General features: G+C 37.2%; 1 protein-coding gene across 2 annotated transcripts in view; it reads right to left on the reverse strand.

Moving 5' to 3' along the window:
* Positions 1-4,530: 4,530 nt before the first annotated feature.
* LOC306843595 (E3 SUMO-protein ligase PIAS1-like) overlaps positions 4,531-15,859 on the reverse strand; it is a 40,847-nt gene continuing 29,518 nt past the window's right edge. For both annotated transcript variants that reach the window (XM_079375137.1, XM_079375136.1), the window contains exons 3-14: positions 13,112-13,196; positions 12,906-12,953; positions 12,717-12,807; positions 12,388-12,522; positions 11,003-11,108; positions 9,172-9,245; positions 8,428-8,588; positions 7,656-7,786; positions 6,881-7,067; positions 6,608-6,747; positions 6,462-6,502; positions 4,531-6,373 (exon numbers count right to left, since the gene is read on the reverse strand). In XM_079375137.1, coding sequence (XP_079231263.1) covers positions 6,080-6,373; positions 6,462-6,502; positions 6,608-6,747; positions 6,881-7,067; positions 7,656-7,786; positions 8,428-8,588; positions 9,172-9,245; positions 11,003-11,108; positions 12,388-12,522; positions 12,717-12,807; positions 12,906-12,953; positions 13,112-13,196 — 1,493 coding nt within the window. In that variant the 3' untranslated portion in view covers positions 4,531-6,079. The remainder of the gene's footprint in view (positions 6,374-6,461; positions 6,503-6,607; positions 6,748-6,880; positions 7,068-7,655; positions 7,787-8,427; positions 8,589-9,171; positions 9,246-11,002; positions 11,109-12,387; positions 12,523-12,716; positions 12,808-12,905; positions 12,954-13,111; positions 13,197-15,859) is intronic.

Consider the following 15,859-nt stretch of genomic DNA (forward strand, 5'->3'; position numbering starts at 1 on the left):
ATCGCCGAGCAGACAATATCAAGGTTCTGAAACTATTGAGCACAATGCGGCGCGCGCTAGAATTTATATCAGGCGCTTTTTAAATGTCCCCGCCCATCGAGAGCAGCGATTCATCTTCCCGTTTGATTGATGGGACGGTGTTCTGACGGAACACCATACCCATCAGAATGGCTTACCTTCGGTTAATGCGCATGCGCAGCAGTCTATCAAAACAGCATACCCCTTTATAGAAATACTTTAAAGTTTATACACAGTTTAATAGCTGTCCAGTTAATATTCATATCTTGTTACGTAGGCAATATATAATATAATATTTATTAGTTATGTCAAAGTTATTAAACTTGATCTACTGTCTTAAGATTGATTTTACCTATAGCACATACTTATAAATCTACAGGCATTAAATGGCAATAACCTCAGAATAAGAATCTTGACTAAATAGCTGTCAATACATAGTCATGACTCATTAGTTATTTGCTTCAGTCAATATGAGAAGAAAGAGCTTTAAGGGAGCAGGTGGATCTTGCCATCTTGGCAAGTATGTACTGCCATCTGCTGTTCACATGTAAATATACACCAGTTTTTCTCAAGGCTTTGGTTAAGTTGCTCAAGTTGAGCCTGAGAGGTTTTTCAGTTGTCGCAGGAGCATTATTGCAATTGGAGGAAGCACAGAATCTTTGCATTTATTTTAGGATTTATTTTAAAGGTAGAAACGTTTTACAGTAATAAGAATCAGAATGAGCTTTATTGCCAGGTATGTTTACACTTACAAGGACTTTGCTTTAGTGGCAGAAGCTCCACAGTGCAACAGAATGACAGCGACAAGACAAGACACAGATAATAAAAAGAATAATATTCAAAATAGACAATGTACAAAATAACAAAAAACACAATATATAATATAGACAATTATGTATATACAGTTATGATATGTGCAAATTTGAAATGTAAATAAGTATGTGTGTTAAATAATGTATTATGGTGTTGTGTGTTCCACGTTTAATCTCAAGTGTTCATGAGATGGATTGCCTGAGGGAGGAAACTGTTCCTGTGCCTGGCCATTCTGGTGCTCCGAGCTCTGTAGCGTCGACCAGACGGTAACAGTTCAAAGAGGGAGTGTGCTGGATGTGAGGGGTCCAGAGTGATTTTCTTAGCCCTTTTCCTCACTCTGGATGAGTACAGTTCTTGGAGAGTGGGGAGGGTTGTACCAATCAGACAGTACCGCAGTACCGCTCAGCAGTCCGGACTACCCCCTGTAGTCTTCTGAGGTCAGATTTGGTAGCTGAGCTGAATCAGACAGTTATTGACGTGCAGAGGACAGACTCAATGGCAGAGTAGAACTATTTCAGCAGCTCCTGTGGTAGGTTGAACTTCCTCAGCTGGCGAAGGAAGTACAACCTCTGCTGGGCCTTTTTCACAATGGACTCAATCTGATTGTCCCACTTCAGGTTCTGGGAGATTGTGGTGCCTAGGAATCTGAATGACTCCACTGCAGCCACACTGCTGTTCATGATGGTGAGTGGGGGGAGAGCAGGGGGGTTTCTTCTGAAGTCCATGGTCATCTTCACTGTTTTTAGCATGTTCAGCTTCAGGTTGTTGAGACTGCACCAGATAGCCAGCTCTTTAACCTCCTGTCTGTAAGCAGACTCGTCACCATCCTGGATGAGGTCGATCAGTGTAGTGTCGTCTGCAAATTTTAGGAGCTTGACAGAGAGGTCTTTAGAGATGCAATCATTGGTGTACAGGGAGAAGAGTAGTGGGGAGAGAACACAGCCCTGAGGGACACCAGTGCTGATGGTGCGAATGCTGGATGATAATTTTGCCAGCCTCACTAGCTGCTGCCTGTCTGTCAGGAAGCTGGTGATCCACTGACAGACGAAGGTGGGCATGGAGAGCTGAGTTAATTTGGGCTGGAGGAGTGATGGGATGATGGTGTTAAAAGCAGAGCTGAAGTCTACAAACAGGATCCTCACATAAGTCCCTGGTCTGTCCAGATGCTGCAGAACATAATGCAGTCCCATATTGACTGCATCATTCCCAGACCTGTTTGCTCTGTAGGAAATCTGCAGGGGGTCCAGTAAGGGTCCAGTGATGTCCTTCAGATAAGCCAAAACCAGTCTTTCAAATGATTTCATGGCCACAGACATTAGAGCCACAGATCTGTAGTCATTAAGTCATTGAACTATGGCCTAATCCTGGTTTAGTCTAAGCCCTGTCTGTGAAACCGGGCCTACGTCTCTCCCTTTGCCAAGTGCATTCCAAACGACTATATAATGGCACGCACGTGCCCTGTTCACTTCAAAGTCCCCACTCCAAGGGGACAGGGATGATCACTTCCATTTGGAATTTGCCATGTGAACCGTTTCGGTTCGATAAGCGTACCGTTACACCCCTAGAATATTTACATTTGAGTTTCATTAAATGATCATCCCTACAGTATAAATTCCGGGTATCTCTTGTTCTTTGAAACCACAATAATGTGAAGACTGCTGACTTGGCAGTGGTCCAGAAGACAATCATTGACACCCTCCACAAAGAGGGTAAGCCACAGAAGGTCATTACTAAAATGGGTGGCTGTTCACAGAGTGCTGTATCAAAGCATATTAAATGCAAAGTTGACTGGAAGGAGGAAATTGAGTAGGAAAAGGTGCACAAGCAACAGGGATGACCGCAAGCTTGAGAATACTGTCAAGCAAGGCCAATTCAAACACTTGGGAGAGCTTCACAAGGAGTGAACTGAAGCTGGAGTCGGTGCATCAAGAGTTACCACGCTCAGACGTCTTCAGGAAAAGGGCTACCAAGCCACTTCTGAAACAGAAACATCGTCAGAAGCATCTTACCTGAGCTAAGGAGAAAAAGAACTGGACTGTTGCTCAGTGGTCCAAAGTCCTCTTTTCAGATAAAAGTAAATTTTGCATTTCATTTGGAAATCAAGGACTGGAGTCTGGAGGAAGACTGGAGAGGCGCACAGTCCAGTGTGAAGTTTCCGAAGTCAGCGGTGATTTGGGGTGCCGTGACATCTGCTGCTGTTGGTCCATTGTTTTTTTATCAAGTTTATCAAATCCAAAGTCAATGCAAAACTTTTGAAATGTTTTACTTTACATGTAATGAATCTAGAATATATGAAATTTTCACTTTTTGAAATAAGTAAAAAAATGAACTTTTTCCATATTTTAATTTTTTGAGATGCACCTGTGTATATGTCTATATCTCTATATCTATAGATATATAGATAAGGCCTGTGTGAATTGAAAATGGGTTGAAGCTTGTGGCCCCAGATACAGTGGCAGTGATTATTTCTGAAATATGAACAGGCACCTGGTTAGTTCTCAATTTAGAATCCTCACCTTTCCACAGATTGATTCAGGCTTGTCTGACCTTTATCACTGAGCAGTACACCATTCGGCTCAAATGGGTTATGTCCATCTTACACTGCAAGTTACAGCGAGGTAAAATATCTGAGATATTCAGGACAAATGTATAGGAGTGTAATGTCCAAATTTTTAAATGTACTATAAGAAATATAAAATCATATACACGTCAGCTTGTTTTTAATCAAGACAAAAGCCAAAGTTAACTCAATGCATTTTATTACATCTAAATGTCTCTACATAAACATGTAACATTCAATAGGTAAACAATTTCTTTCAATGCATGTAATAAATATTTTTTTTCACTTAGTACTTTATACAAACTGACAAATCGGTCTACTGTACAATATGTCTTCCACATCTTAAAAATCTTTTTTTTTCTTTTCATAAAACATGCCACATAGACAGAGTGGATGAAATTTAAGGCAGTGAGCATAGATGTCAGCTTACTGAAATGGAAAATAAAATAAACTTTGACACCAAGTCCATTCATAACACAGTTCTGCATCTAAAATATATAAATTAGTTTGTTGTGAAGTTGTGGATGTGAAGGTTTGTCATTGAACCTTGTCAAATACATAATGTCATGAGACAGACACACTGAATCAAAGGACAACAACTGTCCAGATTTACTTGTTAAAATAAAGAGTCAATCATTAACACTGCTAGAGATCTAACAAGTACTCAATTTGGTATTAAGGATTCTGCAATAACAGCAAATGTATTTTTGTCTCTGTCATTTTTATCTCATTAATTACTTAACCAATTACATTTCAAACCAATCCTAGAGCCAAGAAATAAAACAACTGATAAACATCTAATACTTTCATAAGAAACGTAGGGTAAAAGGTGGTTTAGAGGTCAAAGGAACAACAAAACAACAAAATGTGATAGCTAGATTCTGTCACACGCAATTACCCCAGTCCCAAACCCAATTAGGCTTTGAAAGGAGGTCTGGTCAACACACTGAGAGCCACACCAGCGCGCACACACACACACACACACTTAGATAGCCTGTTTCATTTAAGTATATATATATATATATATATATATATATATATATATATATATATATATATATATATATATAAATAAAAGATTTTACCAATTTCTAAATAAACTATTTCCATTTCCTTTTTGAACACACATTTTTTCCCTATCTTCTTTTCTTAAATTTTGTTTATACAAAAAACTTTTGCAATAAACTTCCTGTGTTAATCACAATTATCACTTGAAAGGACATCCAAATGTGGTTATTCAATAGGATTATTTGCTTAGAAACACCAAGTCTGTAGATAAGAGCTCCCAATCTGACGGTCGACATAAAGAACAGATTAATACAGGCTAATTGTAATAACAGGTCCAGGCTTTCACGCGCAAAACACACTCACACAAGGCACACGTGACAAAACAGAAGAAATTATGAGTGGCTTTAGTTTTCCTGTACAGTACCAAACACAGATGACCTAACAGACAACAACTGAACAGAGACCTCAGTCACTGCATGAGGCTGAAACAAACATCTGTGAGCAATTACACACCAACGCCAAGGACATCGTAACCTCACCATCTACGCCACTGCAGAACCTCCAAACAAATCATTCCTTCTGAAAAATTCAAGAAGAGCGGGACGGAAGGAAAGGAGAAAGAAAAAATGAATGAACAATCATGCATGGTAGCCACAAAAAAAAAAGGAGAGTAAATTCTTATTTTCCACACAAAGTGTACATTTAAGTTCACTGAACTCACAAGCTCTCACTCTAGAAACTTCAACACTAAACAGTGTTCTTTTGGCATTGAGCAAGAAAATAAGGATGCAAAATTTTTAGAGAATTACATTGTTTTAAAAACAGTCATGAATTACATTTCACATAAGAATCATGAGGTCAGATATTGGCAATCTGTAACAATACTATTACTTCCAGTTGTTAACCTGAATGTAAAGGAATGCTTCTTAATGGCCATCAAAATAAAGAGAGTGTTCATCAAAAAATGATTTAAGTCATCATTTACTCTCATGTTGTTCCAAACCTGTATGCCTTTCTTCTGTGCAACACTAAAGAATGTTGTAATGGGGTCAAAAACAACACTGGACCCCACCGACTTTCATTGTATGGGGGAAAAAAAACACTGAAAATATATTCTTTTGTCTTCCACAGAAGAATATACAATATGAGGGTGTGCAAATGATGACAGAATGTTCATTTTTGGGTGAACTTTCCCTTTAAAGGCATTATATAAAATAATCCTGCATGTTTAGGGGAAATGTTATGGATTGGCAAAGACAACAAGTTTTGCTGGGAAGAGAAAAGAACCAAGAGTCCGGCAGACGGTCCAATCACAGCCATTGTGCCCTGTGGAATCAGACGAAATATAGACGATTACAGAATATGATGGGTAAAGGATATAAAAAGTGTTCATATTATGTTAAAGAGGTTGAGACAAAGCTGTGAAGGAAAAAGAGCGTCAGTTTCCCAGGAGATAAAACCCAAAGTAATTTTAGCAAGCCAGAGGGGAAAAAAAAAACTCTTTCAAGTTTACATATACATTAGATAGCTAGATAGATAGGTATATACAAAAGTAAAACAAAAAATATATTTGTTCTCTGTACACAGCAACGATTATCATCGTTTACAAAAACACCCTTCAGTCATCCTGTATGTCCTGTTTTCTTCCCAATGTTTGGAAGTCTCTTCAGTCAGTTTGGGTCAGTCTAACGAGATGACATCTGGGATGGGACCGTAGATGGCAGATGTGGGGGCCGATTCGGAGGTGGGGCGTGGGGCAAGTGGATGTCCGAGGCTTTCCCGCAGGCTGCTGGAGGACACCAGGCTGCTGCCGGTGCTGCTGCCGTTGACGTTAATGGGAGGGAGGTTGTTGCCTATGGGGGTAGAGGGAGGGTCCAGGAAGAGCTGGGATGAGCCGTACGGGAGAAAACGACTCAAGAGGAGGTCGTGATCTTCAGATGCTGAAGCGGCTGCTGCCATCACCATGTTGTAGTGCTGGAGAGACAGCAACAAAAGAGTTAGGCAAACAGAAGATTATAGTCAGAAGTTTAATAGTCAGGCCAAGAAACGTTTGGATTGTTACCTGATGATTCTCTCCTTGTAAAAAAGGAAAAAAGTTGAGATCTGTAACAGGTAGAGATAACAGAGATAAATCAGCATAAATGCTGAAGCTTAAACAAGCAATTTTTCCTCATCAAACAGGCTCCTAATGATATTTCGGTGCTGTACCTGATAGGTCAGTGGGTGTAGAGTAGTAGTGGCGGTAGTCCTGAATGAGGGGAGGAGGTGGGGGAATGTAATTGGTGTCCACCTGAGGCATGCTGGGAGTTCGACTCACAGGAGACGCTGGTCTATGGAGATTTAGTACCCTGAGAACACGCCAACAAACAAGCTAGTTTGAGAAAAACATTTCGCAAAACCCACACATAGAATGCTATTTGTGCATATTTAAGATACTAAAAAGAATTTGGTAAATTTTACTGAAATGATACTGAAATTTACCCATTATCCATCTGAGGAGACATGCTAGTTAGAGAGGGGCAGCTTTTCTTCTGAGGGGGTTCTTCATCTTCCTCTTCTTCTGACGAGCTGTCAAGAGTCAAATCAATCACCTCCACTTTTTTGCTGTTGCCTCCACTGTTGCCATTTGTTTGAGAGTTCTGCTCCAACACTGTCGTACGACATCCCCCTGATTACACACACATGCACAGCAGACTGTAAACCAAATCATTTCAGGGTGTATGTTCAGTTTATATAAGCATGTGTATGGCAAGGCGGCATGGCATTTCTCAGGGGAGGGTAATGTCACATTCATTGTTTGCCACTATCTACCAGATCAAGAAACATTTCTCATAATTAAAATGAAAAGCTACTACGAAAGCTGCTTAACAGGTTTGTATAAACCTTTTTTTCATGATATACTGATGAACAGAAAGTTCAAAAGAACAGCATTTATTTGAAATTATTTGATTTTTCCTGTAACAATGTAACAGTACTGGCACTTTTGATAAGTTTATTGCATTCTTGCTTAATAAAAGTATTAATTTCTTTCACAGAAAAATATCTTTTGTTATTGTTTTTGTTTTTGTTTGAACTGTATTGTTTTAATTAAAAAAGCCCCTCTTTAATTACCAAAATACAATGCTGTGCAAATTACTGTATTGGGGCTTTCAAGATGCCTTAGACCAATTCTCAATTTTCAAGAATGCACCCAAACCCCACCCTGCAGCAGTTCCTCAACAATATGAGGAGATGATCAGCAGTAACTGGGACTGACCATCAATGCCATTGTATGAAGCCGACACCTCCTGCACTTCCTTTTTCGACCTCATGGGGGCCCAGCTGCCATCTTCTTTGAACTGGATTTCATCACAATCTAAACAGCTGTTCAGAATCTCCATAAACAACCTAAGGATGGACAGAGAAACGGGTAGGGAAAAGGAGAGGAAAAAGACACAAAGGAGAGATTGTGAATTTAGGGATCATCCACTCTGGAAAACAGCTGGAAAACTTCATGCAAAATGTGCGAGTTAATATTGTTACATAAATATTTTGACCACAACTATGTATGTGAGCCTGGACCACAAAACCAGTCATAAGTAGCACGAGTATATTTGTAGGGTCAAAATTATAGATTTTTCTTTTATGCCAAAAATCATATAAAAAAATCAGGATATAAAAGTAAAGATTATGAACATATTTAGTAAATTACCTACCGTAAATATAGCAAAACTTTTGATTAGTAATATGTATTGCTAAGAACTTTCTCAATATTTAGATTTTTTTGCTCCCTCAGATTCCAGATTTTCAAATAGTTGTATCTCAGCCAAATATTGTCCTATCATAACAAACCACACATCAATGGAAACCTTATTTATTAAAAAAAATGGACCCTTATGACTGGGTTTTGTGGTCCAGGGTCACATATAAGTGTATATATATATATATATATATATATATATATATATATATATATATATATATATAAAAATCACTAGGATTGTAAAAACAACAATTAATTTCTTGTGCTGTTCTGTTGTTTCGCATACCCGTCAATGATGAGATGTTCATAGGGTGCTTTTTTGTCACATACAGGACACACCCATGTGGGCTTCTTTTCATTCATCTGGATGTAGAGCGTAGCATCAAAACACTGCAGGTGTGAACACGTCAGTGCCCGACACGGAATCATTAGCCGCATCTTTCCCAGCTGCGTAACAAGCAAAAGCACAGACAATCATGAAGGAATTAACACACACAGACATCCCACATGAAAAAATCCATGCAAACTCACACACACATACATAAACAGATGTAGGTTTGGAGACAGACCAAAGAATGAAAAGAGAAACATGAACAAAACATATAATCATGGCAACATACAACTGACATTAAACAGCCTAACTGTTTTAGACAGATTTATGAGTCATAATATATAAAATGCTCTGAATCTAATTTCATTTTGAGTTTAAAATAAAAAACGTCCGTCTTTGCTTTGTGTGATCTATACTTTGAAACTCTAGAATCTTAAACAATAACATGTTATAAAGCTCTGGTTCTCATAAGGACTTTGTAAGGTCCTATAGCTGTTTGCAACAAACCTGTGAAGTGAAAAAAAGCCTTGGTGATAATTAGTTTGGAATTGTAATTAAGAATTTTCTTAGCTTAAGAGGTATGTTGCAGCTGGTCTTTGGGCTTAAACTAACGTATATATAACATGTAAAATATGCATTATTGTGTGTGTGTGTTTGTGTGTGTGTTTGACCAAGTGATCGGACAAATAAGATACTTACCGGACATAATAATGAAACTCTTAGGCTGGTGGTTGCTATTTCACTGTCAGGGTCTGCCGTTAACTTTTCTTTTACTGCAGGACATGAGCAAAAGCACACATTAGCAGCTGAAAACAAACAGAGATCTTTACAGCTGCGTTGCTATTAATAAATGACTTACAGTTACTAATACAACTGGAGGAATGAAAGAACAATATGGTCACATTTAACCTGGCAATAATAAAAGACTGAACACTTTAATACATCATAATTCACACCTACACAACCATTAAGAAGGTTGGGATTAGTAAGATTTTCATTTCTTTTTGAATGCAATGAATATTTTTTTATACTGTATGGATACATTAAATTGATATAAAGTCACAGTAACCACATTTATAATGTTAAAAAATGTTCTTCAACAAAGAATCCTGAAACATATCACAATTTCCACTAAATATTCAGGAGCACAAGCACAATTGTTTTAATAACATTAATAATAAGAAGAAATGTTTCTTGAGCACCAAATCAGCATATGAGATTGATTTCTGATCGATCATGTGACACTGAAGATTGGAGTAATGACTGCTGCAAATTCAGCTTTGCCATCACAGGAATAAATGATGTTTTAATATATATTAAAATAGAAAATAGTAAAAAAAAAAATATTATTGTTTTAAAATTGAAATATGACATTATTTTACAAAATTACTGCTTTATTTCAATTTTGATCAAAAAAGCAGCCTTGGTGCTGTTATTAAAAAAAATAAAAATCTTACCAACCCCAACTTTTGAACAGTAGTGTGTATTTATTAAATGGGTTATCATTGGACGAATGTGATATTCACAGCCATAATCTTCACCATTACACTTTAAAATATTATCTAAAACACTCTAATAATAAATATTAGTGCTTCAGAATTTGGTTGAACTGCCTCAGGCTGCTGTGCGTTAGCTTGTTTACAACAGGGGCATCAGGGTGTTCTTTCAGAATTAACAAGCCTCTTCAGACAGTTTATAGGTTGCTACATAAAATCTTAAAGTATCATGGAAAGTTTGAAGGGCAGACAAGAACAAAGCAATTTGTGTAAAGCAGAACTGGGATGTTGCATTTCTGTCAGTGATTAGATCAATCCTAGATGAACTCACACCATGCTATACAGAATAAAAGATTCTGGTATATATACTCAATCAAGCCCTACTTAGTCTCCAAAGGTTTAAGAAAATGACTATTGACTGCAGTCTCTGGAGCACAATATTTCAGGTTTTAAACTGGATAAAATAATACACCAACAAATTATTAGTCCACAATATAGTTTATCTTTGTCGTGAGGAAGGAACAAGAGGACACGGAGACTATTTCTGTCTGAATTAAACTAGCAATAAAAAAACTCCATCTTCATTGCCATCTTTAGATTAGATACCAAAATAATAAAAAAAAGTAATTTAAAACTTAGCAGAGCTGTTCAGTCACTGAAGCCCTCTTTTAGCAACTTCTTCAAACACAGAGGTTTCAAAATTCACATCTGAGGCAATTATTACAATTTAAAATAACTGGTTAAATATATTTCAAAATCATTTTTACCTTTTGTTTTTCATTGATGAAAAGAATAAAAAACAGCATTTATTTGAAATAGAAGTCTTTGGCAACAAAGTATTTTCTTGACTTTTAATTTAATGCATCCTTGCTGAATAAAATAACAGTAGTATAAATCAAAAGTGTAAATCTGCTATTCTAAAAACCGAAAGGAAATTCCTGTAGAAACCCATAGCTCAAAAATTATCATTTTTTTCCAGGTTTTAGGACAACAAACAGAACAGCTTTATTTTTCTTGGGAATGTGCATGCTTACTGAGTGCTCTGGAGTGATCTGGATTTCTGATGCCTTTAGCCCGTAGCCTCTGCAATAGCACTGTAGATGACAGTTGTTTGACAAGGTACACCGCCATAGAGTAACTCTGAGAAAATGATCCAACAATGGATTTGTTACTACAGACACATTGGCATAACATGGTAACATCTTCATAAAACAGTATGCAGTGTATATATATATATTTTAAGTTATATTTTAAGTTAACATGACATTTAAGTTAACATTTAAGTTAACATGTGAAATATGTAATAATTTATGGAATAACTTATTAACCGTAACATCACAGTGAGACAATGCAATACTAATGCTAGGATATAACAGAGTGCAAAAACCTACTGCAGAGAAGAAGCGTCTTCTAGGCATCATTTATTTATATTTTCAGGTCAGATCTTACATCATCGTTTTATCAGTGCCATATGAACAGGTTCTATAATAAAGAGCCCTTAAGATTCAGTGAGAAGGTACAGGTCATATAATTTTCACGACTCCTGAGCAAGAGTGAAAAATTTAAGGAATCTACCACAGAGAGTGCCAGGCTTGCTCAATGCTTGCCGAGGCAAGTTATACGATAAGAAATGACATCATTCATGAAGCTGAATATTATATGTAGGTGCAGTGAAGTATTATGCTCAAGAAGATGAATATGTTAGCTTATACGATATAGGAATCTGTGGATGAATTAATGAACTCCTGTCTGCCTACAGTAGTCTCAAAGTAAAACAGTGACCGAATCTTTTTCTTAATATGCATCAGCTGCTAAAGGACAAGAGCATTCATCCATCACAAATGCATTTCCAGAACATATCAAAGGTAAATGAGCATTCACAAAGATCACAAATTATTTCAGATAATGTATAAAACGGCAGGGAAATATTTACGATTAGCACAGACCACAACACAGAGAATAGATATAAAGCATTTAAATTACTAATATGCAAGTTAATTAATTTCTGTTCTGTTTCTGTTTGTCATAACCATCAATACTCTACAAAAAGTCTTTTTGTTTTTCTGAACCTCTCCCCAAAAGATTGTTATTTTGATATTCTTTTTTTAGCTGTGCCTCAAAACGCCACTCTGAGAAAATACTAAAATACTACATACATGCTGACCTTTTCACATAAACTGCATAAAGCCGATGCTATAATTGGCCATCATGTGACTGTAAATGACTGCAAGACTCGTATGGGGAACTAAAAATAAATGTTGATTTCAACAAGAGTTCCTATAATAGGTTTGCTTGATTTGTCTTATTACACCACAGATTACTTTCCATCTTTTCCCATAGAAGGTGAAAAAACATGATAAAACAAACGTTGCAGTACATGTATTCATAAATCAGGAGGGAGGGATTATTATTAATTTACCCGTCCAATTTCTGAGGTCCAGGACACTACGATAGTGTTGGGGACAGTTGTGGACAGTCTGACCAATGAGGTAATGTTGATGGGTCTGCTGGGCCTCTTTGGTTCAACGCCATTTTTGGTTGGAGGCAGATATCCCTGGTGAAAAACAATAGGAACACAACAAATGATGAACCTGTGCATTTTATTCAAATAAAAATATTTTAAAGAAAAAAAATTAAACAAACAGTGTTGTGAGAATGTAATTTAGTGTAGACGCCAACAGTGTCTTGACCATGTGTCTCAGTTTAGAAAGATGGATAGATGGACAAATGGACTGTAGTTTAACTTACTGGGAGATTACACGGTTTCCCATTGACTTTAACGCAAAGATTAGGGGGGAAGTGGTCCTCCTGAGGGCAGCTCGTCTCTGATAGACAAAACCTGGATTAAGCAGAAAACAGCAGTCTAGTGCTCTGAAGTTTTATACAGTATCATGTTTATGCAAAACCTTTCAGTGTATCAAAATGTGAATAACTTACCGTAACTGTACTTGCACTGTAAAGTCACATTTGGTCACTGATATGTCCCTATAAAGAGAGAAATTCAAAAACTAATAATTTCAGAAAATAAATGAGTCCAAGTCACACAATCAGTGCCTTAAGACACTCCTCTTTTTATTTTGGGATTTTGATTTGTAACTTCATTATATAATTTCTGAAGGAATATTATGAATAAAAAGACTTACATTGAGCTGCTGACTTGTTGGACCTGCTGTGGCGTCAATGCAAAGGCAAAACATGTTTCCTGAAACCTCTGGCTGTTATCTGAAGCTGCAGAGAGAAAAAAAATCCAGAGAAGAAAAATAACTACACTGAAACAACCTTACATAAAACACAAATTTTCATAGTTCACATTTAATGCTTACTGTGAACAACACCCAACAGAACTGTAAATGACTCTGTGCTGAGTGAAAATTTCATATACGGTTTGTGGGCTCTGAAAAATATCCAAACAAGTTTAAATATGCAAAGTATTTCAACCATTTAGATTTAGTCTTTTTAATGTTTCATTCTCAATAGCCAAGCAAGATTCTTATCCTCATAATTCCACCCATATGTGAGGGGGCTACGATCAAAACTTGAAGAGTAATGTTACAGTCTTCTCCCCCAACTCTGAACCATGTCCAGCATAAATAACATCAATATTCCTTCAAAACAAACTTTTTCTGGGAATGCTCATATCATTCCCACTCAGTTCATTTCCATTGTCATCAAAGGGAGAGACCCAAGATGTTTTTTTCCAAAGGTTCAAGGACAAGATAAATAATGTGTCAGAAACCATTATGGTTACAGGCAGCACTCTGAAACGGTTGCTATGACAGAGTGCATGTTTGAAAACTAAATACAGATTATGTGAGGATTGTTTCTGATTGAAAACATTTGTTGTTGCGCTACCAGATTCGGCCTGCAACAAGTCATTCAAGTCTTTAGGGACTGTGCTGTTAATTACACTCAGTAACAATAAGAATGCTATAATAACAGACTGCAAATCACAGATCTGCATCTTTTCAGCTTCAAGCCCATTTTGAGATAGAGTATTTGGTCTTGACGGAATAGATGTGCTACACTGCTGCCAATTCATCCACAGACATGCTGCTGTGAGCATCTAAGAAATACTGCTGCTGCACATATAGCATTCATGAAATTACCCCGTAGAAGATCTATAGAAATAACACTCACTGCTATACACTGACACAAACTCAGTAGAGCCAAACATCGTCACGCCAGTAATTTAAATGTCTGAGGTTCAGTTTTTCATATCATGTATAACTAACACAAGCCATTCACTCACAGCCCATTACCCTCTTGATATCTCTTGCTCAGCTGGAGTAATCATGCCAAGTGACACAACAGAAATTTAATATATTTAAAAATAAGACAACAAAACTAAACAGACATATAGATGCAAAGCTTAACATTGTTTTTATAGAATGGTTCCACTCTTTGAATTTGATTGAACAAGCTGAATCCCAAGACTCCTGATACAGAGTACAACAACATTGTAATGCTCATTTGCACTGTCTGTAACAGCACATATCACTACGTTTGTTTGTGTTTCCAGCATTGAGTGAAATATTTATTCTGAATTTACATTTAAATGTTTTTCACATTAAGAAATAAATAATATTCCTGTGAAGATACTGTATTTATGATAGTTTTCTATAAAAAGCGTTTTAATAATAGGTCACCCCTCTAAATTTATTTTGCCTTGCTGAAATGACAATGTTTCACTAAAGGTCATAGAAAATCCTCAAGATATGGTGGCCGAGAGTGCTCAACGCTCTGCAAATAGAAAAACCCCCACCTTCAAATAAAAAAACTACTTCCTCAATTTGACAACACACACGCTACAAACGCTCACAATGCAACCAAATAAAGAAACGCACTGCAAATAGAACCAAACCCCCCACCCCCCGCACACAATTAAGAAAACACTTCAATTTGACAACACGCGCGCTGCAAATCTTCACAACACAACCAAATAAAGAAACACACTGCAAATACTCACAACACAACCAAACAAAAAAACGCGCTGCAAATAAAATTCTTTATTTGGTTGTGTTGTGAGCATTTGCAGCACCTGCTGTCAAACTGATGAAGATGTTTTCTTGATTTGCTGGTGCTTTTTCTGTTTGCATGCGTTTTCTGAAGTTGCAGCACATTGAGCTCTCTCAGCCACCGTATCAAGATCACTGCCTGCGCTACAATAGTGTTGTTTGGTGATGCCAAGAGTGAAAATTAGACAACAGAACACATTGATTATCATGCTTTAGCAGCACAAACATTGGGAGAATCAGAACCTGGATGACTGAAGAAACAGAAAAGGACTGAAGCAAGAAGACAGAAATACTGACAAAGACAAAAAATGAGCGCAAAAATCGGTACAGCATACACAGGATGAAAAGATTTTATGATGGAGAAAATAGTTATAGTAGTGATCTCTAAGTTGCTTATTTTTTATTATTATGTTAGGACAGTGTAGAGCTGACAGAAAGCAAAGTGGGAGAGAGCGAGAGAGGGGGGCGGGATCAGGAAAGGTCCTCGAGCCTGGATTCGAACTCGGGACGCCCGTAGTGTAACAGCGCTGTATGTCGGCATGCTGCCCACAATGCTATTGGCATCAACAAGTAGCTTCTTTTTTGTTGGAAAGGCAAGGGAATGATGATCTTGCTGATGAACCACGTTGATAGATGGCAGGCAAGCATCTAACCATTAAATACAATACAATATTTATTTATAAAGCACATTTAAAAAAACAACCAAAGTTGACCAAAGTGCTGTACAGAATAGAATAAAAACTCAGAAATAAGATGAATAAAACAAGGCTATCAAAGTTTAAATACAACAATAACAACACAACAGTTGAACCAATGATCAAGGGGTATTGAAAGCTGCAGAGTATAAATATGTCTTTAGAGCAGACTTAAAAGCAG

Source organism: Barbus barbus (assembly GCF_936440315.1).
Source record: "Barbus barbus genome assembly, chromosome: 2".
NCBI lineage: Eukaryota > Metazoa > Chordata > Actinopteri > Cypriniformes > Cyprinidae > Barbus > Barbus barbus.